Source organism: Dunckerocampus dactyliophorus, chromosome 2 (genome assembly GCF_027744805.1).
Source record: "Dunckerocampus dactyliophorus isolate RoL2022-P2 chromosome 2, RoL_Ddac_1.1, whole genome shotgun sequence".
Lineage (NCBI taxonomy): Eukaryota > Metazoa > Chordata > Actinopteri > Syngnathiformes > Syngnathidae > Dunckerocampus > Dunckerocampus dactyliophorus.
In genome coordinates this window covers 2,194,920-2,221,671 of record NC_072820.1, presented here as the reverse complement: position 1 = coordinate 2,221,671, position 26,752 = coordinate 2,194,920, and the positions used below count along the sequence as shown (strand labels likewise).

General features: G+C 42.5%; 2 protein-coding genes across 3 annotated transcripts in view; both read left to right on the top strand.

Moving 5' to 3' along the window:
* Window positions 1–500: 500 nt before the first annotated feature.
* hoxb1b (homeobox B1b) lies at window positions 501–1,803 on the top strand. Its single transcript, XM_054761793.1, has 2 exons — window positions 501–1,242; window positions 1,377–1,803. Exons 1-2 carry the CDS (start codon window positions 666–668, stop codon window positions 1,670–1,672), a joined length of 873 nt encoding a protein of 290 aa, XP_054617768.1. The 5' UTR covers window positions 501–665; the 3' UTR covers window positions 1,673–1,803.
* Window positions 1,804–13,368: 11,565 nt separating this feature from the next.
* Window positions 13,369–26,752, top strand: part of skap1 (src kinase associated phosphoprotein 1) — a 69,686-nt gene continuing 56,302 nt past the window's right edge. For both annotated transcript variants that reach the window (XM_054755295.1, XM_054755287.1), the window contains exons 1-4: window positions 13,369–13,787; window positions 22,195–22,513; window positions 24,893–24,998; window positions 25,461–25,486. In XM_054755295.1, coding sequence (XP_054611270.1) covers window positions 22,474–22,513; window positions 24,893–24,998; window positions 25,461–25,486 — 172 coding nt within the window. In that variant the 5' untranslated portion in view covers window positions 13,369–13,787; window positions 22,195–22,473. The remainder of the gene's footprint in view (window positions 13,788–22,194; window positions 22,514–24,892; window positions 24,999–25,460; window positions 25,487–26,752) is intronic.

Genomic DNA, 26,752 nt, shown 5'->3' with positions numbered 1-26,752 from the left:
ATTCGTGTGTTAAAATCAATTAGATGCTAAAAAAGCACAAAAAATATTTCAAAAATACTTGAAATCACTGCACAGAAGCTCTCGGCTTCTTTTTTTTTTTTTTAAAGAGCACATGATGGATGACTGAGTCCTAAAAGTCAGGAGCATGTTGTGGAAAGGCTGAACAAGTAGCAAAGTGCTAACCATGCAGTCCATGTAATTGAGTCCATAGTTGCATTTCTTAAATAAATGGCTGCTGAAAGGGCACATTTTAAAAGGTGATTTGTCGAAAAGGACGGTTTAGTGCAGGTAAAGACTTTACAAATATTCATGTTTGACATCTTTTCGGGCCATTAGTGGTGGTGTCTTTGCGCATTAAGAGTTTTAAGAGGGGTAATTATTTGTCATTTTATATATGCGTGTCCTGATGTTTGTGTTCTTATCAGATGGATGAGCGGGTTTGATTGAAGCGTTTGTCATGGAAATGCGAGCCCGTTTGATGGACGAGCGCGGCAGACGTGACAGAGTGGCCGGGGAACGCTCCCATTGGGCGGCAGCTGGTCACATGGCGTGTCAGGAAGGTGATATGAGGGGTGGAGGGCACTTTTACAGCTTTGACATACTACCTAGAAGGTTAGGGCAAAGGCAGCGGCGATTAATGAGTCCTCTGTCTTGACCCAAACACGATGAACTCCTACCTTGACTACCCTCTCTGCAACCGCGGCCAGAACCTTTTCAAGGCCGGATATCACAACTTGAACCACGGATACATGACGTCCAACACTTGCACGACGAGTGACGGTTACACCCAAGACGGACGCTTGGTCGCGGCCTCGTCAGCGTCACATCAGAACCACCAGAACCTACCAGTACACCACCACCACCACCACCAGGCACACGTCAACTTGGACCTGCAGTTCGCGCAGCCGCCGCCGGGCAACTCCGTATACGGATCCGCCCTGGAGTACGGACACCACCAGTACGGCCTGGCTCCAGAACAGGACCGGGGCTACATGCATGCGCAGGTCTCGCCCCTCGGAACCAACATGGGGCCTTATGCCGGGGACAGTTGCGGGCCGGGGCTTGCTGGCGGCGCACAGTACCTCCACTACGGCAGCGGGGAGCAGAGGCAGCCTGCAGACTATCCGGAGGGCGTTTACGTGCGTGCAGCGGCCCAGCAAAAGGAGAGAGACGTGGATCAAGTGGAGGAAAGTTCGAAAACTTTCGACTGGATGAAAGTGAAGAGGAACCCCCCCAAAACAGGTGAGCTGTCCCATCGTAAATATAACAGTGACACGTCGTCAATTAACGTCTGCTCCATTTTCTGTCCATGTCTCCAAAAACAGCCCCATGACTTTCATTTCTCCATCTTCCATTCCAACCCTCTCTTCACACAGCGGTCCTGTCCGAGTTCGGCGTCCCGGGCCAGCACAACGTCATCCGGACCAACTTCACCACCAAGCAGCTGACGGAGCTGGAGAAGGAGTTCCACTTCAACAAGTACCTGACGCGGGCCCGGCGGGTGGAGGTGGCAGCCAGTCTGGAGCTCAACGAGACGCAGGTGAAGATCTGGTTCCAGAACCGCAGGATGAAGCAGAAAAAGCGCGAGAAACTGGGCTGCGGCGTGCTGCAGGGCACGGCCGCCGAGAAACACCCTGACACCCCCACACGGCCCCCCAAGGCCGCAGAGTGAACCGTGAACTAAAAATATGACTGGAGGAGCAGTCCTTTCCCTTTAGCGGCGGCGTTCCGAACTGGGGGGAAATAAAGTAAAATACATAAACTGCGCGAGGACTTGTGGAATTTCAGGGTATCAACGCTAAATGTGATTTTTGTTTACTCGTAAGAGTTGGAAAAAAATGTTTTTAATCATGCTGTGTTTGTGGCGAAGCACTGGCCCACAGTGTCATTGTTTGCACTATTTATTTTACAGGGTATTTTACATGCATTGTCCAGAGGTTTTAGATGAATAAAGTCTATCCATTTAAAATGTACCTTGATGAACATTTTTATTTCAAGTTAAAAAGCTTTATTTTAATTAATTAGTTCATGTATTTTATTTTTAGGAATGTTGTAATTGAAGGCAAAGTGTGATCTATATTTATTCCCCCCTTGCATAATGTGACAAGAGGAATCTTTCACAACACATGGGGTGGTTCTCAGTGACCTCTTCACCTCCACATACCTCCAGGGGCTCTAAACATGACAACAAACTCCAGGGAGCCAAGTCTCACCCTTGATTTGTTACCCAAATCCTGCTGGATGCAGCTGACAGGTTACAGTGGAGTCCATTGCGCTCCAGTACCTCCACATGAAACCGGTACATGGCACTGGTACGGGGACTTCGCAGGAAATCTCTGGGCTTCTTATTTTTGGGCTTCAGCCTTTGGGCCGATTTTTGCCCGACCTGACGGCCGAGTTACGCCTGATGGCGGACGGGGCGGCAGTTTCAATATTTGCACTGGGTGTTGGGGGGGTTTGTGCACACACACTTTCTGGCCTAGCAGCACTGGCCTGTCGGTGGCTTTTTTTTTTTTTTGCTAAAGCAGAGGTTCAAGCAGAGTTCAGGCGCAAATGAATGCGGAGTCAATCTGTCAAAACAACGGGGTGGCTCGGACCACGCCGCTACAGGCCTTTTTTTTGAGAGTCCTTTTATCAAAGTTGCAAATAAAACACAAAAGTTAACACAGACATTAAAGCTTCTTAGTTATATTAAAGGTGAAACAAGTTGTACAATTGGGGCACACTCCTGTTTTCAAGTGGGAAATTCCATTTTGACCTTCCGTTGGAATACTTTCCTGAATTTAAGGTGCTGTCTGCATTGCAAGCATATAAACCCACCGTCTTCCTGCTCCAACATTGCAAGTTACGCTCCACATAAACCCCATGTAACACACACGCAACACGCACACATTAGTTACAGCATGTTTATTTTTGCATGTTTATTATTATAACATTTTCAAGCATAAAAATGGCAAAATAAAGTAAAATACAACTATAAGGCAGTCAGAAGACGCATTCAAAGATGTTGTGATGATACGTGATATTCTACATTGGTCACTAGGTGCCAGGTATGTGACTGTAATGTTGAGTGAGACACACAAGCACCTTATTCCATGTTTGAATGCTCTCACTACAGGCACAATAATCCCTAACACGGGCCACTGTTGCGGCCGTAACCCACACCAATGTCTTTTTTTTTACTACCGTATTGGGTAATAGTATTGTAAAGGTGACTATAGGGGTGTTATTTCATGTCTAGAGTGCACTAATAATGTTAAAAACCATATTTAGAAGGTCGTGAACAAGTTTTATAGGTCTTATTTTCTCTTATGTCTACTATATTGGGTAATAGAGGGCTCTAATAATGTAAAAAAAAAAAACTTATTTAGAGCACTGTAAACAGGTTTTCTAGGTCTTATGTCTTATTTAGTTTTATTATGTCTATATTGGGTAATTGAGTTGTAAAGGTGATTATAGGGGTGTTACTTCATGTCTAGAGGGCTCTAAAAATTTTTAAAAAATGTATTTAGAAGGTAATAAACATGTTTTCTATGTCTTATATGTCTTGTGTTCTCTTATAATGTCTACTATAATGGATAACAGGAGTGTAAAGGCGACTATAGGGGTGTTATTTCATGTCTAGAAGGCTCTACAAATGTTAAAAACCGTATGCAGAGGGTTATTGACAGGTTTTCTATGCTCTAACTATATAAAATATTCAATTTATAAATAAGGAATCCTACTTTGCAGGAATTCACTGATCACGGTTGAGTCTGGACCCAGATAACTGCAATAAATGAGGGATTACTGTATAGCCTATCATAACCACACAATGACTCCAAATTGTTGGTTGCTTCTCTGAGACTGCTTTTGTGTATGCATGTGCACTGACATGTACATGAATGTCAGACGAGGGTGAGTGGCAGCCATGAACACCAATCACTGTATTCCGGCTGACATTAAAATTTTTTTTTTTTACAAAGTTAGTTGAACTTGGAATTGTGCCAAATATAGACATTTATTTGCTGAATGTGTTCTTTTAAACCACTACTTTATAATGCAAATGTTGGCAGGTGTTGATGCTTTTTATTTATTTTTAAGTTTAGAAGCTTTTTCAGCTGAGTCACAAGGCCAAGGTGTGCGTGGGGGCGGATTGGAAGGGGGTGGTGATCATCAATACGGGTCAAGGTGGCAGATTCGACAACAAGAAAGCAGACCGTGCAAAAGTGCAAAAGACAAGTGTGGGATTTCATTGCGGGGGTGTGAGCCCCGCCATCTCTGTGGGTCATACCTCAACGCTCCCAGCGGGCTCTCCATCTGGAGGTGTCAAAGTGGGCGCTGCAGCCAACGCCTCGGAGACAGATGTTCACCTCGGGAGGCGGAGGAGTTTCTCGCTGTCGGATCACAACAAGTTCTCCCTGCATCTGAGGGCAAATGGAGCAGGTAGCACGTCCTGCACAGAAAGAAGCGGCCTATTAAAAGATGCAGTAGTATAAATATCTCTTCCTTGAGCCACCCCCTCTTCCAAAAACACTGACTTTGAGGTCAAGCCAGTGCTGTTTGTACCCCATGCTGCTTGCAGTTGTTGTGAGCTCTTTTACAAGTCTATTGCAAAGGCTCACTTCCTTGGTTTTCTACCAGTTCCTCTGTCGCAGGTCACCCGGCAGGGACCCCTCCGCTTCAAAGGGAAACCGGGTCCAGTATTAATGGGAGGACTGGGGGTTTGCTCATCTCACATATGACTCCTCAGAGGGGTGATGATTTTAGGCAAACACGGAGCGCCGTTGTTGTTGTTGACATGCACCTCATCTAACCATTCCATCACGAGGCGGCACTAGAAAGGATATTCTGATATTGATAATCAAAGATTTTTTTTGCTTGAATTGCACAAACAATTGGAAAAATCAATTGGTGGTAATTATAATACGCTGTGTCATCAAAAACACAAAGCTAACACAAAGATTTGTCTTTATGTTTTTATTTTTGGAATCTGGCCCATCAATTCACAAACTTTATGTGAGACATGAACACACGTCTTTCTCTTTTCTGTGTTCTAAAGCTATAAAAACAGATAAAAAGAGACAGCTCATTACTACAGCTAATGGGACACACTTATGCCGCCTACAATTTTTTTTACAGGCTGAACTCAAGCTCTCAGAAATCATCCCTTTTGGAGCCTTTCGGTCCTTGCTGTTGGACAAAGAGCGTGAGACCACAGAACAGTGCCTTTGCTTTAAATAGCTTTTATGTATTTATCACAAATCACCTGCACTTTAAAAAGTTTGTGTGTTCATATACATTGTTTATTGTCACCTCCTAGATTTGTACAATTCATCATGTGTGACGTGTGCTGCTGACCTCTTGGCCAGGTCATCCTTGTAAAAGAGATCCTGATCTCAATGGGTTTTTTATCTGGTTAAATAAAGGTTAAATAAAAAAAAACAAAAAACAAAGACCGCTTTTAAAACACCTCCAACAAGGTGTTATTGTAGTTTTATATCCATGCTATGAGCATGTAGTAACGGGTACATTCATGATAATATGTAATATTGGATTATTTTGCTGTATTTTGGTCATTTTAAGCATTAGCGGAACTTCTTTCTCGGGCGCATTGATTTCACATAGCAACATAAAAAAGGAACGCCTACACGTAGAATTAACTTTTCCAAACTCAAAAATAGGGTTGGGCGATAATTTTTATATATACGGTATAAATTCTTCCAATGATAAGAAAATGACTTATACCGGTATAATGATCATTTAAAACCGAAAAAAAAAATCTGAGTTGATGAACTAAACATGTTGGAAATGGCGCTAAACACCCGGCGAAAGTTGGCAGAACCTCCTCTTACGGAGCGTGAATGGAAGCTAGCGGGGTTAGCTTAGCTTAGCGCGCCAGTGCAGCTGTGTGCGTGCGACTCGGACTGGACGAGTATATTTTCACCACGTTGTGTTTTACAGCTTTAATGTACGGAGAAGGGAGGAGCGAGTACACCACTATCTGTGTCTGTATCCGCATCTGTACTTGGAGTGGGCGGGGCATAAACCACAAGTGGGCGTGATTTAACCGGAAATAGGCAGGTCTTAAATGGGTCCATTATTTTAAGTCTGAAATTGAAATGGATTGATCAGAAGTTGCTATATTTGTTGTTTATTATTCAGCTATAGAGTATGTGTACCGTGTCCCGTGTACGTGTGTGAATTGAATTCTTTTTTTAATGATCTGTGTGACGAGAATGTCTAGCAATAGCGAAGATATTTTGACATAAGTGTCTCGCTTACTCGCGATTATTCCCCCATCCACTGGTGGTCCGGGACCATAACATACACAAAAATTGGGGCTCTCCTGTCTACCACAGAGCAAGTGGAACACATAGTAGACATTACACCTTGGGAGAGACACATGACAAACACTCCAAAATGTTTCCTATACGTCTCTTAGAGACTTGATGACATCAAGTCAAGCACATACTATAGCTATGTAGGACACACTTGAGGGCACACGAGGGGGCCACATCTGGCACGTGCTGCAATTTAATCCGCCTCGCGGACCTTATCAAACAAAGTACATACAGTGATCTGCGTAATTAAGCGATTCCTCCGATATAAACTACTCCTCCGGCATTATCATTTTAAAAGTGGAAACAATATTATATATAGCACGAAATTCACAGCCATTCTTAACAAGGGTGCCAGTTTCATACCAAAAGTCTAAATAATTTAAAGAACTGGACCAATTACACCCTGTCTGTAAAAATGAACACCTTAAAGAGGCATAAGACAGTGAAAAGTGATCCTTTTGACTACAGCAAAGCATGCTGGGAAATGTGGTCAATGAACAATCACTTTATTGAAACGAACAACTACGCCAAAACAACTACAGCCGTACATCCTCAGACTATCAGGAAGTAGAAATTTCAAAAAGGCACGAATTGACATAAAAAAATGCACATTTCGCCCACACCGATGTAAAACAAATGTCTATCCACTCAAGTGAATTAAAAAAAAAAAGTATGTCCACATAAAGACACGTTCACCAGCTGTCACGCGCATTTTGTCCCAACCTGAAAACGCAACCACAGGGGTGCATTATATTGGTATGTTCCAATCCCAGTTATACGCTCGCGGGGAACCGGGATGAAAGGTGTGCAGGCTGCTTACTTATCTATTCGGCAGTGCTAATGAGACATTTTCTCCAAATCTGACCATACTAACTACTATTTTTTCAGCTTGGGTTATTGGGCATGTCCTGTCATGTTGGCAACTTCAAACGAGCATGTTTGTGTGTGTGTGTGTGTGTGTGTGTGCACTGATGATGCATATGAGTGTGGTTTTTAATACTTTCCATATGCAAAAATACACAAGTGTTGCAAATTTTAGACTAAATAATAGGAAAAATACAAATTTGGGATGTGGGGTGGGTGGTTAATGTCCAGTTTGGGCCACAGCCCTGCAAGTGGTGCTGACACATGTGTCACCATGGTTTCTTATGGGTTTGTCAACATTTTACCCTAAAAAGGTATTATGAAGAAAATAAAAAAGGTGTAAAAATGATACATTGGTGATGTTTCAACGTGAATATTGATTATTGGTCATTCAATAAATGAGAACCAGTCTGGTGCATTATTAACTCCATTAAATATTGACAGTTTTATTTCCAAAAAGACAACTCAGTAAGTGTTGGACATTGATTTGCCTGCTGCTACAGTAGGTCTTCCACAGCAAGTGCACAGCAAAGGAAAGCCGCCTCGTTATGAACAGCACGCTCTCCTCTGCCTTTGTCATGGAACTAAAGCCTCATTTAACTCGAGCTGTGAGGTGCTTGACGACCCTCCCCCTCCCGAGAGGCGTCAGGCTCCATTGGATGTGGAAGTGCCAGCCGACCCCAAGTCCCATCCCTCTCCGATCCCCCATAGCGGCCGCATCTTTTCCCCGCCCCGTCAGCATGGTAACTGGGAGAGACAGGTGACTTGGGCAGCGTTAACGTCTTAATACTCGCTGGGATTGCCTCCAGGATCCAAATGGCGAGCTCTAATAGTTTTCCTCCTGCGTGCACGCCTGTCAGGCCGCCGCCGATTCACACCGTAAGAAAAACAAGACGAGCAGAGGGGCGGCGTAACGAAGCAGAGCGACGGTATAACGAGGGCTGCTGAGGCCAGGAGAGTCGCATGTGGTTTCGGGACGGGGCGGGATGCATCACCGCTTGGCACAGTAAGTCTGTGCGCTCCAAATGAGAGCGGCTCCTTTCCTGGAGAGCCCGGGAGAGGAAGGCCAGAACTCAATCAGTGTCACGTCGCACGGTTCAAAGCGGCCAATTCGACGGCGCCAGCAGGTTGAGAAATGCAAGGTGACAGTTCATTTTACCAGTGACAGTGTGTCGGTCTCGCTCGCTGGTTCCCCAGTCAATTCCCAGCGAGCAGTGAAGGTTGCTCGAGACAGACAGCCCCCCCTCCCTCCTCAATCGACCTCGCTCTGCTTTGTATTCCAATTAAGTGGACAGGGAGGGAGGCAGGCGGCACTTTCTCCTGGCGTCTTTCCAGTCTCTCAATCCTACTCGTATCAATAGCGTTGTGCTCGGCCCCGTTGTTTCAGCGAAGATAATTCATGGATTCTTCTGGAACAACCGCCTCTGGGGACAATGTCTTGGCTGTGAAAAATCGCTCTCTCTCATGCATTCATACATCACGTGTAATGGAGGTAATGTCATCGCTCAGACGCGAGCCGGAATGGCTGTGCTTAACGGACACCTCAAATAATGCTGGATTAATATTTGCACATGGCTCATATATTCTAGAATAATACAATCTTCCTCGCGCTGCTCCGTATATGCTCAAGTAAGCACAGGGAAGGTTGCACATTTAGCTCTTTCTGTCTTCTGTGTCCTCAGTCTATCATCGCCTCTCGCCTTCCCGCCCCAGCACTGACATGTGTGAGCAATGGGTGGGCTGGGAATACAAGTATTGGGAGGAAATCCGAAAAGCAAACTGCCTCGTTTCATCTCCTCCGGCAACACAAACATTTGCTGGCGACCCTCGGAAGTCTTGGGCCGAGCTCCTCGTACTTTCTCATGTTGGACACAAAGTTTGAGTAATGTCTCTCACCTTGGACGCTTCTTTTCCAAAAGCCAAGGGAGTGACAAACAGAGCCTGAAAGACAGGCATGGGGGGGCTTTGCCATTTGTCCCCTTTGGAAAACAGGCCGAGCCTATCTTGAGAATGCGCTGTGATGTGTGACACACACACACACACACACACACATCCAACGCCCTTCGTGCCCCGAGGAACCTCCTGACTCTCTCTCCTGGCGCTATCAGATCAGAGAGACCCGCTGTCCCTCCCCACACCGCAATGCAAATGAAGAGGAATGCGCTGATAAAAGGCCAGATCCTAGAGATGAGAGGGCAGGAGGAGGACAGAGGTAGTGAATCCTGAAGGGGGGGGAAGCCTCTTGGGGAGATGAGAGGTAGCCAAGGAGTCAGTGTTGGTAGTAGTGGGAGATCATAGCCTTGCTCCCCCTCAGCGGCGTTTGATACAGGGCTTTTGTCGCTCTTTCAGCCACGCATTGTTGGCTGGTGTAATCCCCGTCGGATTACAAAGAGCCTCCCTTTTCATATGTGGCCGACCCAGCAGGCAGGTGGCTGGGGCTCTGTGGAGCTGTCAAGGGGAGGGGAACCTCTTTTCCAGGGGAGGGGACCCCAGTTCCTCTTACCTTCACAGGGGCTTTTTGCCGGGAGGCCAGTCAGGCGCAGGTCAACGTGGGGACAACCATGACGTGGGATTCAACTCGGCCTGACCCCGTGACTTCCTGTGGGGACGGGACAGAAAAGGCTGTCACCGCCGTAGCTGAATAGGGCCCAATAATTTCCTCGTTAACGGAATCGCGAAATTGGCCAGTAAAAACAGAATCTACCTGTTAAACGCGTAAATTGACAGTAATTGTAAGTAGAAGGAACTTTTCCGTTGGGACATTTTCCCCAGCGGATTGCTATGTCCTCACAAACACTAACCAGCCACCTCCTGAACTAAACATGTCGAGGCGGAAACATCTGCTACGTCTGCGAGAAAACTTTGAAACTCTTATGTAATTCTTAAATAAATTGTTATTTTTATATTTGAGCTTTCACAAAAGCAAAAAATATTTGTGTCAAAGTGAAAGTTATGCTTGAAATGTAGCTTTTCACAAAAAGCTGTCTTTCTCCCTTTTCTAGGTGGGAACTGATATTTTCCTAAAACTTACCTACCGGTATGTTCTACTGCTGATTATGAAAGAACAAAAAAAGGTAGAAACAAACTTTTTTCCCCCCTGATGACAGACGGGAGTCTAATTTTCTTTTGGTAGGTTGCATGTTTACATAGCCCCCGTACCCTTAATTTTACCGTATGAGGCCCTCGCTGGGAAAGGTTTCGACGCCCCAAAGAATATAAAGCAAACACAAACAGTTTGTGGTTTGGACTGCAGCATACCAGAAAAGAGGCAAAAATGTCCATCACTGTTTTCCAAAGTCAACGCTGATGTGTGTGACTATCTTGTTTTGCAAAAAACCCCCACAAAGATAATAGGTCTGCTTTGTTGGATGACTAAGGAAATCAAAAAATATTCACATTTGGGAGGCGCACGTTGGAGGATGTGCATTTTCAAAAAAAAATAAAAAAATACTCGATTACCAAAATAGTTGTCAATTAATTGGATAATTGATTAATCGTCGATTAATTGTTGCAGCTCTTGTTAGGAGTAATAAATTCTGCTTCTTCCTTCTCCTTTTCTGACATGCTAAACTGCGCACATGTAATCATGTGATGTAATGTTGTTCAGCATATCTGAAACATAAACCACGACCAAGGTAAATGCTGATTATTAGTTTTACATACTTACAAAGGGAATTAAAACCTCAGCAGGCAGAGCGACAGATTGACACCTAGCCCGCTCTGCCAATGAGAGCGGTGTGTGATTGAGCTCGGCTCTCTTGATGGCTTTCCTTGCTGCAGGATCAATAAAACGATAGCGGGGCCCAGCGTGTCTTCTATTAGTTTTCACCGCGGCTTACACTCCCGCTGCACGTTAAAACAGTTTGTGTACAAGCCCGGCGCTGTCACATGTCCGCTGCTGTTATAAATCATTTGTCAGATACTGTGAGGGAGCAATTTAGTGAAGCTTGTGTTGTCACAAATATCCTAATTTGTTTCCCAGCCTGCATCCAAGGGCCATCACCACGGTCGATACTATGATTTAAACAGAGGCAGAGGGAATTAAATCTATTACAGCATTTGCTAATATGTGCCTTTCATTGTGAACGGATCGCATAGATCCCTCGAAAACCCAATTGACTGAGACGACAACAGTTGATGTAGTCATTTTTAAGCACAAAGCAGCAGCCATTATTACACTGGTATGCCACAAGTGCTACTGAAGCTTCTTATGAAAGCAGGATCATAATGCTCAACTAACGTACTGTACAGTTGTCCCTGGTTTATCACGGTTAATTGGTTCCACACTCGACCGCAATAAGTGAATTTCCACGAAGTAGGATTCAATATTAATAAATGGAATAATTTTCGTAGTTATGGCGTAGATAATCTGTTTACAATCCTCTAAATATGGTTTTTAATATTATTGAAGAAATGAAATAACACCCCTATAGTCACCTTTACCTTCCTATTACCCAATGTAGTAGACATAATAAGAGCACATAAGACATATAAAACGTGTTTATGACCTTCCAAATATGTTTTTTAACATTATTGGAGCCCTCTAGACATGAAATAACACCCCTATAGTCACCTTTACACTCCTATTACTCCAACTGAGTAGACATAGTAAAAAAAATAATACATAGAAAACCTGTTTACAACCTTCTAAATACGTTTTTTACATTAGAGCCCTCTAGACAAGAAATATTAGCCCTGCAGTCACCACTTCTATTATCCAATATACTATAGTAGACATACGAGAAAATAAGACATAAGTGATGGAAAACCTGTTTACAACCTTCTAAATGCTCTTTTGAACATTATTAGAGCCCTCTGGACATGAAATAACACCACTACAGTCACCTTTACACTCCTATCCATCCATTTTCTATACCGCTTCTTCCTCATTAGGGTCGCGGCTGACTTCGGGCGACAGGCGGGGTACACCCTGGACTGGTCGCCAGCCAATCGCAGGGCACATTTAGAGTCGCCAATTAACCTCACCGCATGTGTGAGTTGTGTTTTTGGAATGTGGGAGGAAGCCGGAGTACCCGGAGAAAACCCATGCGCACACGGGGAGAACATGCAAACTCCACACAGAAATGCCCAGGGGAGAATCGAACCCAGGTCTTCCCGATCTCCAAGCTGTTACTGTGTTGGGCAACGTGCTAACCACTAGACCACCGTGCGGCCCCGTGTAGTAGACATAATAAGAGAAAATAAGACATATTAGATAAGATATATATACTGTATACATATTAGATTAGAATAAGATAACAGACTTGCACATTAGCAGTTCCTTGTTTTTTTTTCCTGGACAGAGTACTTCCTGCAGTGGCTATTGGGCTATTGCCTCATCAGTGTATTGCAATAGCGACTTTAAATGGTTCTACACTCGTTTTGCCCAATATAGTAGCCATAATAAGAGTAAATAGGCCATATAAGACGTAGATAAAACTCCTGCTTGTGTGTGTCACAATAAATGTGTTCCCTAGGGAACCTTAGTGGCTGGCGGACAAATGTATTGAGGACAAGAAGTGATGTTGGAGGTTCAGAGTTGAGTTTTAGCTGGTCGTGGGTAATGGCCTCAACAGTAGCCCATGTTATTATTATGATTATTAGGTTATTGTGCCTGTTGTGAGATAATTTAAACCTGCACGATTACTGATACTTAGCGGCCAATTTAGTTACTTCATTTAGACATTTTTATCCTTGAAAATGCAAACTTTAGGCCAAATATAAATACAATTTACTTTAAATGTATATATTTTTAAAAGTAACTACAGTATACGCCATATTCAACCACGAAATTGCGGCCATTAAGTAATTATTTTCTGAAAACCACGATTACGTGTGTGATGTTCCAACCGCGACATAGTGAGGCACTACTGTATATCAGTGTTTTATGCATCCAGCAGCAAAGGGTTTGTCATGGGCCACAAAATAGTTTACATTAGTCATCATGGTTGCAGTTTGCATTGGTCTAAAACGGAATTGTAGCATACAAGCAGATGTTTCTATTACTGTGGTGAGCGTATACACTTTGTCTTATTCATTCTCGGGCTTTAAAACCGATTCAAATAGTGGTACGCTTCGCTTGTTAAAGAGCATCCAAATCACCGAGATTTACGACTTTATTGAGGCACGTGAATGCGGCATGCACACCAACAGCGAGGACAAATGACGGCCGCGCTCAAAATGTGACACTTTTACAGCCAATTTCTCGGGTTTTTTTCCCCACTGCGGGTTAACGAGGCCTTCGCGGTTAACTAGCTTGAAACTGCAAAGCCAAAGTTATAATAGAGAGAGCAAAGCTCATTACAATTACGAGATAATTTAACGTTTACATAACATATCTTGTATTTGTGGAAGGAACACGAAACATCGACGGCGATTTGGCTTGCCTGGACCTTAGAGGGCGGGAGATTCAAGCCGTGGCAATCGTTTCCGGTTCATTAAGTTAGGTCACCTGGGTTAGTGGGTCACCTGGTTACATAACAGCTAGCTAGACAGGCTAGCAAGTGCGTCACGAACTGTGCCTAACCCCCACCGATGAAGAACGTCCAACATGGCGTCGACGCAAAGATGACAGACAGCAAATGAAGAGGATTAAAAAAGGTACGTTCTCACTCATTGAAGATGTACATAATGACAATAATAAATTTAGCTCTCTCAGTTTATCGGCAAGCGACGGCCCAAAATTTGTTTTAGTTGAGCCAGAAAATTGACATTGAGAAAATGTACACAGGAACAATGTATATGCACATAATTAATTAATAAAATTAATAAAAAATCACCCACAGTCCGTTAGATATACAATATATGTAGTCAAATATCAAACAAAACATGATGAAACATCCCAATAGTTCTCTAGAAATACCATAATTGATGTACTGTAGTTGGGAATACTAGACTAGAATAGAATACAACTTTATTGTCGCTGTGACAGGAACAATGACAACCAGTTTGCCATCTCTTCATAATTTTAGAATAGAATGCCTTGTATTGTCACTATACAGTCGTCCCTCGAGGTTCGAACATCGAGCCCCCACTCTATTTCGGTGTTTAAAAATTAATTCACAAATGACCGTTGTTTCATGGTTGACTACAGCTTAGTATTACTAGTATAAAAAATATGCATATTAAGCCATTTTTACGAATTATTAGCTCAAATTAAGCGTTCTCAAGCATTAAAATGAACTAAAATACAAATACAGTTTCAGGGCTTAAAGGACGTTGATGAATTGTACTTTATACTGGCCACTAGGTGTCACTAGTAAGACGCACCAGACTTGATCGCTGTCAACAGGTACAATAATCACAATAATAATCATTATCATCATCACACTGTTGTGTCCAGCTGAATTAGGGAAGGGCAAGCTGCGGCCCGTGGGCCATATCAGGACGCCAAGTGTCTTAATCCGGCCCACCGGGCATTTCCAAATTCTCTTTTTTAAACCTTTAACATGACTTGCAGTGCTAAAATAGTCGGATGCAATCTGTAGCTTGTACAAAAACACAACACGACACGGCAACACACGACGCACAGTGTAACCCAGTGGTCCCCAACCTTTTTTGACCCACGGACCGGCTTGTGTTCCCACAAATCACTCGTGGACCGAGGGGGGTTTCGTACATTACAGCAATCTAATTTATCTTATTATGTTTTGTGTAAAACTAAGACATGAACAACATCACATTAAAAGCACAAAATGAATGCCGACCCACCATTCACCAGTTCAAGCCTGGAGTTTTTCCAGAGAGATTATTACATGGCTGTTTGACGTGTGTGGTAAAAGGCAGTGTGCTAGCATGAATTAACTTGAGACAAATGTGCACATTAGCACACAATAAGTCATCAAAACTTACCTTTATGCATTCCTACATAGTATCAGCATTTGACACTAACTATAAGGTGAAAGAAAAATGCTAAAAATACAGCAGCAGTAGAGAGAAAGTTAGTACACGCACAATGGACATGCGTCAAGTGAGACGAATGTAACAGAGAGAATCCGGCCACTTTTCAAAATAAAACATCATGTAAATTATTTTCTTTCTTTCTCTGCGGCCCGGTACCAAATGACCCACGGCCACGGCCCGGGAGTTGGGGATCACTGGTGTAACCTATCTACTGCACGATGTAGACATACAAAGAAATATCTACACACAATACCCATGCCAAAAAACCCCACCCATATATTCAAGATTCAAGATTCAAGAGAGTTTTATTGTCATGTGCATGGTAAAACAGCAGTTATACGATGCAATGAAAATCTTATTCTGTTCATTCTCCCAAGAAAAGAAAGAAAACACAAGAAAGAATAAGAACATAAGAAACATATATACCAATAAATTAAGCAACAACAACAGAAGAGACATTAATACAAATAAATAAATAAATAAATAAATAAAGTGCTATGAGTGTGTGAGTGCTTCGTTGAGAAGCCTGATGGCCTGTGGGTAAAAGCTGTTTGCCAGCCTTGTGGTCCTGGACTTCAAACTCCTGTAGCGTCTGCCTGACGGTAGGAGTGTGAATAATGAGTGTTGTGGATGTGTGCTGTCCTTGATGAGGTTGTGTGTTCTTCGTAGGACTCTAGTTTTATAAATGTCTTGCAGTGAGGGGAGGGCAGCCCCAACAATGTTCTGTGAGGTCTTGATCACCCGCTGGAGTGCCTTCCTATCTCGTGTTGTACAGTTACCGTACCAAACAGTGATGGAGGCGGTAAGGACACTTTCCATAGTGCATCTGTAGAAGCAACTCAGGATTGTGGTGGACATGCCAAATTTCCTCAGTCTTCTCAGGAAGTACAGTCTCCTTTGGGACTTCTTCATAATTTGTTGGGTGTTGTGAGACCAGGTGAGGTCCTCGCTGATGTGTGTGCCAAGGAACTTGAAGGTTTTCACCCTCTCCACCTCAGTCTCATCAATAAACAGGGGTCTGTGCGGCTCCTTTTCCCTTGTTCTTGGGTCGATGATCATCTCTTTAGTCTTATCTGAGAAGGAGATTGTTATCACGACACCAAGCTATGAGGTCCGCCACCTCTCTTCTGTATGATGTTTCAACACCACCAGCGATCAGTCCGATGACTGTAGTGTCATCCGCAAATTTAATGATGCTGGTGTTGTTCTGGGAGGCCACGCAATCGTAGGTGAAGAGCGTGTAGAGGAGCGGACTCAGCACACACCCCTGTGGGGTCCCAGTGCTCACAATTCTTGAGCTGGATGTGCGATTGTGGACTCTGACTGACTGGGGCCTGCCTGTTAGAAAGTTAAACACCCAGTTACAGAGGGAGGGAGACAGGCCAAGTGTGAAGAGCTTATTTGTGAGTTTGTGGGGGCTGACTGTATTAAAAGTCCCTCGGATTGGAGTGGACGACGCAGTGATCTACCTGCTGCACAGATCACTGCTACACCTGGAGGACAGCGGGAGCGCTGTGAGGGTCATGTTTTTTGACTTCTCCAGTGCCTTCAACACCATCCAGCCGTCACTACTCAGAGTGAAGATGGAGAGTGGAGGATCAATAGGCTGATCAGGAGAGCGAGCTCTGTCCTGGACGGTCCTCTGGACTCTGTGGAGGAAGTGGGGGAGAGAAGGATGTTGGCTAAGCTGACATCCATCATGGACAACACCTCTCACCTGCTACATGACACTGTTGTTTCCCTGGGCAGCTCCTTCAGCAGCAGACTGTTACACCCACGGTGTAAGAAGGAGAGGTTCCGCAGGTCCTTCATACCGACCGCTGTCAGGCTCTACAACACCTGCACCACCTGAACCATGTTGTAGTCACTATGCATCCTTTACACTGTACTCTTTCCTTGCATATCTTGCTTGCTTGCTGCTGTAACAAGTAAATTTCCCCGCTGTGGTATAAATAAAGTACATACATACATACAAAAGCAGAGCTATAGTCTATAAATAGCATTCTGACATATGTGTCCTGGCCCTGTAGGTGAGCAAGGGCTGTGTGGATGGCAGTGTTGACTGCATCATCCGTGGACCGGTTCTGGCGATATGCAAACTGTAGAGGGTCCACAGTTGCCGGGATGCTCTTTTTGATGTGGGTCATGACTATTCTTTCAAAGCACTTCATAACAATAGGAGTGAGTGCTATAGGGCGATAGTCATTTAAGCAGGTCACGTTGCTCTTCTTGGGTACGGGCACTATGGTGGTGGACTTAAAGCAGGTCGGTACAGATGCTTGTGCAAGCGACAGGTTAAATATGTCAGCAAGCACATCAGCTAGCTCTGATGAGCAAACCCGAAGTGCACGTCCTGAGATGTTGTCTGGGCCTGCTGCTTTTTGTGGGTTTGTTTTGTTCAGAACCCTGCGCGCATCAGCTGATGTCACCATGAGAGGTGAGTCCTGTGTGCTCCCCAAGTCCAGCCACCCTCTCTGCTCATCAGAAGTTTGGGTGTCAAAGCGGGCATAGAACTCATTCAGCTCATCTGGAAGTGTGGTTTGGCTGGACATGGCTACGCTACTCCGCTGTCGATAGTCTGTGATGTGCTGGAGCCCCACCCACATGCGCTGAGGGTCTGAGGTGGAATACAAGTAGTAGCCCTCCAGCTTCTGTCTGTACTGTCTTTTGGCCTCTCGTATGGACCTCCTCAGGTCATATCTGACCTTTTTGTAGTCCTCAGCGGTGCCCATGACAAATGCAGTCGAACGAGCACGTAGCTTAGCCCTTACATCACAGTTCATCCACTGCTTTTGGTTAGGGTATTTTCTGTAGTACTTGGTGGTGGTAACAGTCTCTATGCATGTGCTAATGTAGCCAGTAACAGCAGAAGCATATTCATCCAAATCAACAGTACAATCTTCCCTCCCCGCTGCAGTTTTAAACACATCCCAGTTTGTGCAGCCAAAGCAGTCCTGAAGTACTTGATCAGTTTCTTCATTCCACACTTTAACTGCTGTACTTACAGGGGGAGCTTGTTTAAGAAGTTGTCTGTATGTTGGATAAAGGAATATAGAGATGTGGTCAGCCTTTCCAAAGTGGAGTCTTGGAACAGCCTTCAAAGCACCTTTCATGTTGCTGTAGACTTGGTCCAGGATGTTATTTTCACTTGTGGGAAAGCTCACATGCTGGTAATATTTGGGGAGGACAGTCCTGAGGTTACAGTGGTTGAAATCCCCAGATATAATGAATACAGCGTCTGGGTATTTGGTTTCGTGTTTATCAATGATGTCATGATCTCACTATGAGCTGTAATCCTTGCTCTTAGTTCGTCCATCTTGTTTTCGAGGAAACGGACGTTGGCTAGCAGCAGGCTTGGTAGCGGTAGCCTAGTCGCTCTAGCTTTTAGCCTAGCATGCAGGCCGGCCCGCTTGCCTCGTTTACGCCTCGGATGCTTTGCTCGCCGGGTATTCAGCTCACCAGGCCCGCAGGCTGCTGCGTTCTCCCGGCGCAGAAGAAAGGCAAAGTCTGAGAGGCTAAATGAAAGTTCATGGTGAACCCTGCCGATGTTCAAAAGTGTCTCTTTGTTGTAATGTACTGCGTGAGTGTGTTGAATGTCCAAAATGAACAATAAAATAGCAAAAAATAGAAAAATTCCCGCTGCAAGGCATGCTGGGTAGCTTGTGGTACCCTTCCCCCCCCCCAACATTCTGACTTTTTGTCGCATTTTTGCTTGATTGCTAAAGGCCCGGTCACACTGCCCAAACTTTGCAGTAGCGTTCCTGGAGTGGTGAAAAAAATTCATCACCACTCGTAACCACGCACCACCGTTTAACAGAAGTTGGCCCCCGTTAAGGCAACGCCGTATACGCTCGGCCACAGCTGATGGTCCCTCCTACCGCTCCGAAAGTTTTGAGCTGCACAAAATATTGCGAGCGGTGAGGAGTGGGCAATGTTACGCCACGGAAAAGTTCATCACCGCTCCAAAAACGCCCAGTTAAAGTTTGGCGCCGCTAGATGCATTTTCGTGGACGTTTGGGTCCGCTAGGCCAACGCAGAAATCTTGAACGCTGGACCACTGCTGCTTCGCCAGCTTTGCCTGGGCGGTGATTAAACGTTGCACAAACTTTGGTGGAGCGGCTGTAAGCGTTTTACGAGCGGACACGGGATTGCTGGAACGGTGTCAGGCGTTGAAGCAGCGATCCATTGCGGTGATGAACTTCGGTTTGGCGTTGGTATGGCGGTGTCGGAGGGGGACCAGAATTTGGCTATAATTACGGGGAGAAATGGACCAGGAGCCCATTTGGAATAGTCGTTGAGTGCAGACCTCAGTTATATAGTATTTGCTCAAAGTTACGGTAAAACTGTACTACCATGGATGCAGAGAGACTTGCTATGATTGGTGCACTAGTCCAGCAGCAGAATCAGAACCTCATCAGATTGCAACAAGCTGTTGACAGAAGGAGAAGAGAGAGAAGAAGGAGAGAAAGACTTGATGGTGGAGCTGAGGAACGAGGATACACGAGCCTTCCAGCACTTCATGAGGATGCCACCAGCCCGCATGCGCAGAACACCGCTCTATCAACGCTCGCGTCACCGCTAAACCAACGTTCGCTACCGTTAAACCAACACTAAAGCAGCGCCGGCTTCAGCGGTGCACCGCTAGGGCAATGCCCTTGTTTTAGATTTTTTTTCCCATTTTGTGCGCGGTTACGAGCGGTGATGAATTTTTTTCACCGCTCCAGGAACGCTACAGCAAAGTTCGAGCAGTGTGACCGGGCCTTAAATATGTTGAGGAGGTCGTCAGAGAAGTAAACAAGGAGGAGTTAACATACTCTTCATATTCAGTGTTTTATTGTTCATAGTTCATATTTTTGTTGTAGCTGGACTAGCCAGCATGCCTTGTGGGCATTTGGAAATAACAGTTTTTAAGTTACATGCTATGTTTAGCGCTTAGTTGTTGTTTATCACCCACGTATTGTAGTAGTAGTACTAGTAGTAGTAGTAGTTGATTTATGTGGTGCGTTAACTTGCTGTGGATGTGTTGTGTTTTCGTTTCGTCACATCGCACTGTGAACAAGTATGTTGTTCTGTTTGATGCCACCTACATATAGAAGGCTCCTCGGCCAAATTTTTTTTAACCCAGTGTGGCCCGCGAGTCAAAAGGTTTGCTCAGCCCTGCTGTAAATAGTAGTCTACGATGTTATTTATTTGCATTTTGGTATTGCACTACCTAGGGCTGGGCGATATATCGGTACTTTTAATATATTGCTATTTACTTTACAACTCAACTGGTGAGCTGCCTATTGGAGACCCCTGTGATGGCATCACTGTCTAAAGCCTTACACACTACGTCTTTCTGTTGCACAACTTCAACACACCACTAGTGTTTTGAAGCCAAGCTTGTGTAAGTATTCTAATGATAACAAGAGAGCAAGATTAAGTAACACTTTCAAAAAAGTAAGTTGTGATGATGATGGATGATTGATGTATCCCATCAATGTAATAGCCACTTGTAGATCCGACCTAGCTCGGTGACGCCAGCCAGGCATGTAAAAAAATAAATGCCAGAAAGTGGAATGAGATCGAAACGTGAGCGCTCACGCGCTGGCATAGATAGGCTTGGCATGTGACAAGCTGCTCAGCTCCACATTTTACGGGCTGTTGTTCAATCTGCCGATAATAAGAAACAAGGTGAAAGTCAACACGGGACGTGTCGCCTATCTGGTCACATGTGCAAGTGTCAGCAAGGCTATTCCGGTGCGTGCTTATCAAAATAAAGCGCAGTGAAACATTTTTATGATATTTTAAATCATTTTCAAACTAATCGTGGTCAATATGTGCGTAAATAATAAGCTATATGTATATATCTATATATCCATTCATACAATATTATTACTTAAAATTGTTTCCAAGTAAAAAAAAAATAACAACCTCATTTTTAAGGTGTGGCAGCTTTTATTTTGTAATGACGCACCGCCACAATCAATTACATGTAGCGGAAACCACATTGCTAAAAACATGGTCCCATTGCAACAGTGGAAAAAAACGGATTTAAAAACCTGCGAAAACAATGGACTCGCAGTCACAATTGTTTAGCTCGACACGCTCTTCCACAAATGCACACGGAAGTTAGACAGACAGTTGCTAAGCCTAATGCACATGACATGCTTGTGTCTTCTAAAAACATTTACCTAAAAAAAGTCCTACTGTTCAATTTAAAGTATTTTTGAGTTACTGACATTTTAAAAAAAAGAAAATTGCACTTTTTTGCAATTTTGCCCATCATTCACAATCCTTATGTGACACATGAACACATTTCTTTGCCTTTTCTGTGCGTTCCAATGAGAGAAAACGAGTTGGTATGAGCCAGCTAACAATGCACATCATGGGAGGTACCTATTTGGACGATAAAGCCCTAACAAAAACCCCTAAAAAAAACGCCAACAGTGTTCCATTTACGTAACTGACCTGTACATTAACCAAGCTACAGCGATATTGTAGCACGAAGACTCAACAAGATGCTCGTTTGCTGTCAGCATTTTTTTACCTGAGGACTGGAGCACAAGTGTTGTGCTGGAACACACAGCCATCCCAATGATGCGGACATTGTAAGTGTCGTCGCTGTTTCTATGCTGCTGTTGTTGGCGGAAGTCGCGTTAGCGCCCATGGGCTATTCCAAATCAATGCGCCTAGGAAAGAAGTTTCGGTAATGTTTTAAATCATCAAAATACGGCAAGATACTGTAAGTATATTACATGTTACCATCAATGTACTTGTGAATGCATGATTACAGCATGTACATAAATAAAACCAGAAAACCTTGTCAGAGGTTTTTTTAGAGGGCTTCATAGTTGAAATAGGTACTTTAGCTTTAAAGCAAAACACCCTCATGTTACAGTAAGGATTTATTTGAATAAAACAACTTGATATTCAACCGAAATATATCGGGATATGAGTTTTGGTCCGTATCGCCCAGCCCTAGCACTGCCCTCCATTTGGTCTGTTTTGGTTCATTTCTATGCAGCAGAAAGAAAACATGTAGAGCTAAACTTTTTATTTTTAGCTGCAGACACCTCAAGTTTAGATGCTTTAAATATTTGCTTGTCATCGTTGTTCTTCCAAGCCCCCCACACCCTAGGTTGTCTGTGCTGCTGAAGGACGAGCTGAGGCCTTCACTTCCTGTCAAACGTGTCATCAGCCTCGACCGAGAAACCAGAGGAAATCTCCCGCCCCCACCCCCCCGCCTCCACAACCCAGAGTGGGGTGTTGATCTAGATGCTGCCACGGAAGTTGTGTGTTTCAGAGTGCTGAGCCACGTTGGTCTTCCCGTGTCCATGCTGTAACGGGACGACGGGTTTAGCGGGTCTTGAAAAGTGCCGAGTTGCACAGGTGGACGTCAGGAATGGGGACCATCCCAAACGACATCAGGAGACTCCTGGATGGTAAGTATTTGGCCTAAGAGACCATTTAATCGTCTATGGGTGCACACATAATACCTCTACATTGTTACATTGTCTTTATCTACTATTACAACACAACCAGGCTGGGAAATTTGCATGCAGTGCCAAGCGAACACACTCGCCCTTTTGGTAAGCATTTGCATGTGTGAGATATGAGCGAGAATGCAAGGCACAGGTGTCCAAACTTTCCAGCGAGGGCCATATAGTGAAAAATGAAAGGATGCGACTTTGCCACTTTAATATTTTGTAAAGCAACACATGTAGATATGCTAAGAAGTTATATATTATTAAAAAAAAAACAGCATCTCAGCTTTGTCATATAGGTGAAAAAGCCTATTTTTAGTATCAACTTTGCTCTTCTTGTTTCCCCTCCCCCCCAAATATGTCAACCTTCTTCTTAAATAATCTTCATAAATGTTCTTCTCATAATATTATGACATTATTCCCATAATATTTTGACCTTATTCCCATTATTGTATAACTTTCCCTGTTGTAATTTTCCACAAATTACTACTTTGTGTGTTTTTTTGTTTCCCTTAATATTATGACTTTTAAAAAAAAAATAATGTATTTTGTCTGTAATATTTCAGCTCAATGCTACTAAAATGACATTATTTTTCCTCATGATATTATGAGTTTATTTTTGTAAAATTGTTACTTTTTTTCCTGTTAGAATATGGCCCTTTTCTTTTACTATTTTGACTTCATTCTCCTAAAATTACAGCTGTTTTTTCCATTAAAAAAAAAATAAAATAAAATTCTAGGCCAACTATTGTAAATTCCTCTCATAATTATGATTTTATTCCCATAATATTTTGACCTTATTTCCATAATTTTACAGCTTTTTTTCTGTAATTTTTAAAAACTATTTGTTGTTTTTTGTTTGTTTCTCATAATATTACGACTTAAAAAAATAAAACCATTTATATTTCAAGTCTATGCTAGTTAAATCACTATTTTTCCCCACAATATTTCGAGTTGATTCTTGTAAAATTGCCACATTTTTCTTGTCCAAATACATCTCCTTTCTCTTAATATTTTGACTTTATTTTCATAAAATTACAGCTGTTTTGTTTCAATTTCTTAAAGTAAATTTTGCAACTATTTCAACCTCCTTTTTGTACATTTTCGTCTCATAATTATGACTTTATCCCTATATTGTTATAACATTTTCTGCAACCTAATTTCCCAAAATTTGCAATGTTATTTGTTGTTTGGTTTGTTTCTTACGAGAATACATTTACGAGAATAAAGTCGAAATTTGCATGAAAAAAAAGTCGTAAAATTACCTTTGCCCAAGCACAAACATCACATAAGTCCCCCCTTTTCATAGCTGCCTCCGGCAAGGCCTGTTACGACAGAGTATTAAAATAATCAGAGATTTGGAGAGTCGAAAGTTGAGAAAAGTCGTTAATTTATGAGAAAAAACGTGTAACTTTTTTATGTTACAGGCATTGCCTGAGTCCGCTATGAAAAGGTGGGGGACATACAGTATGTGACCGTTTGGCCATGGGGAAGTGAGAAGGGCTAGCCATGTTAATCTTGATGCTAAATGCTCTGTTTTGCTGCCACGTTATAAATAAAAGCTTGCCTGAAGCAAGGGGAAAGTTCTTGAAGAGCTATGTTTTATTTTCTGCCTGACATGATGACACGTAATATCACCCCACTTTATTCTGCTAAATTTACGACTTTTTTCCTCATAAATGTACAACTTTTTTTGTTTGTAAATTTACAACTTTTTTTCTTTTTTTCTACATAAATTTACGACTTTATTCTTGAAATCTCTGTTTTTTTTTCATTGTGGCCCTAATACTGCATCGTTGGTTCTCAATTTACAACTTAAAAAAATAAATAAAATCTTTAATATTTCAACTGTATGCTACTAAAATTACGTTATTTTTTTGTCTTAATATTTTGACTTTATTCTTGTAAAATGACTGCAGATTTTTTTTTTTTTTGTTAAATGATATTTTTACAATGTGCCGCGGGCCGCAAATGCCCCCCGAGCCGCACTATGGACACCCCTGATGTAAGGGAAGTAATTTGGATAAGCGATGTGGGCCAACCTGTCCAAAAATGGATGCCACATTTCTCAGTAATAGTCCAGTTCAGGGCGTCATTTAGCCTCAGGCAAACACCTAATTTGCATCAATGCTGCATGTGGGAATTACAAGATAAATGAAGTCCTGGTTTGCTATATTTACCCTAAACTTCCTGGAATTACACAGCCTCCATGTATCAATAGAATCTCATTCCAAATGTGCACACGTTTTCTCATTTTCCTAATGTGCGTTGCCGTCACTGTCACTCTGTTCCGTTTGGCCATTTTTAAAGCCCCTGTTGTTATGTTTTTATTATCAGACTGTGAGCTGTTTGTGTCAGATATCCTCCAGGATGAGCGGCTGAGTGAAAATGCAAAAGAGACCCGGAAAGTCTTGCTGAATAATTTCAGGGTGGTGCACGTGAGGTAAGACGCGGTGGCATTTTCACATCAATGTTTAGCTTTGGAAAGGTCCACTCAAGCATCGCAGTGTAATTTCATGCCACAATTATCTAACATTTGCTCCTAATACCGCACAGGAACTCTTAATTGGTGCTGTAATTGCCTTAAACACAGTTTACTGCGTTCAAATGAACTCATTGCGTCTTAATGGCTTGTTGCTTATTGGTGTTATCACTTTTTTAAAGCTCTCATTCAACAACCTTTTCTTATAATTTCCCCTTCATTTGATTCAATTTGTTGAGTGGATGCTGATAGACTCTCTTGCAAGAAAGGGCCCGGAAACAACCGTTGCACAATGAGACGTGCATATACCCGTGCAGAGAAAACTGGTGGTTTTGTGGTCTCCAACACACACACACACACACACACACGTTAGGAAGGCAAGTTGTCGTAAGTGCTCAACATGCTGATGTTATTCTTTCACAGGAACCCTCAGGAATTCCCCTTCCGGTGTAAGTATCAATCCGCACGCCAGCACACATACCTGTACATGCCGTACAACAGGGGTGTCCAAACTCACTGCATACTGCAAACAGATTTGCAATTTCAGTTTTTGTTTTGTCTCTCGTAATATTTCGACTTCAGAGAATAACTTTTTCTCTTTTTTTGTCCCCCAATATTTCAACTTCATGTTTGTGAAAATGACATGTTTTTTCCTCAGAATATTCCAATTTTATTCTCTTAAATGACAACATGTTTCCTGTAAGATGACAACTTTTTTTTCGGAATAGTATGACTCTATTCTCCTAATATCAGAAGTTTTTTCCAACCTAATTTTCCAAAATGTTCTATTTTATTCTTTGTTTTGTTCAGTTCTCTTAATATTCCGACTTAGAAAAATTTAATTTTGAACTCTATGCTTGTAAACAATTACACAATTTTTCCTCTGAATATTACAACTCTATTCTCATGAAATGGCTTTTTTCACATAAGATGACAACTCTTTTCTCGTAATATTATGACTTTATTCTCCAAATATCATAACTTTTTCCCCAAATTTTCAGTTTCATTCTTTTTGTTTTGTCTCTCATAATATTGCGACTGTAGAAAAATGACATTATTTTCTTTTAATATTTAAACAACTCTATGCTTGTAAAAAAATCCCCAGAATATCACGACTCTATTCTGATGAAATGACAATTTTTTTTTTTCCCCTGTAAAATGACAACTTTTTTCTCGTAGTTATCTGACTTTATTCTCCTAATATCATAACTTTTTCCCAACCAAATTTTCCAAAATTTGCAATTTAATTCTTTTTGTTTCTCATAATATTATGACTTTGAAGAAATACAAATAAAGATTGTCTTAGATTCTTGTAAAATTATGACTTTAAATTATGACAACTTTTTTCGTGTAATATTATGGCTTGACACTTAATCAGAACTTTTTTCCAATCTAATTTTCCAAAATTTGCAACTTCTTTTTTAGTTTTTTGTCTCTCATAATATTACGACTTTAGACAATAGCATTTTTTCTTTAATATTTAAACTCTATGCTTATAAAAAAGTACTTAATTTTTCCTTAATTTTTCCTCCTAATATTTCAACGTTATTCTTATGAAATGATAACTTTTTTTCTCGTAATATAATAACTTTATTCTCCTAATCACAACTCATCAAATCATCAAATCAAATCACAACTTTTTTTCCCCAACGTAATTTTCCAAAATTCGTAACTTCATTCTTTGTTTCTCATAATATTACAGTTTAAAAAAAAAA

What these genes read in the sequence shown, in the direction of transcription:
- hoxb1b (XM_054761793.1), top strand. Translation starts at nt 666, where the DNA reads ATGAACTCCTACCTTGACTACCCTCTCTGCAACCGCGGCCAGAACCTT. An exon ending in GAGGAACCCCCCCAAAACAG is followed by an intron (nt 1,243 to 1,376) that starts GTGAGCTGTCCC and finishes CTCTTCACACAG; the next exon opens with CGGTCCTGTCCGAGTTCGGC.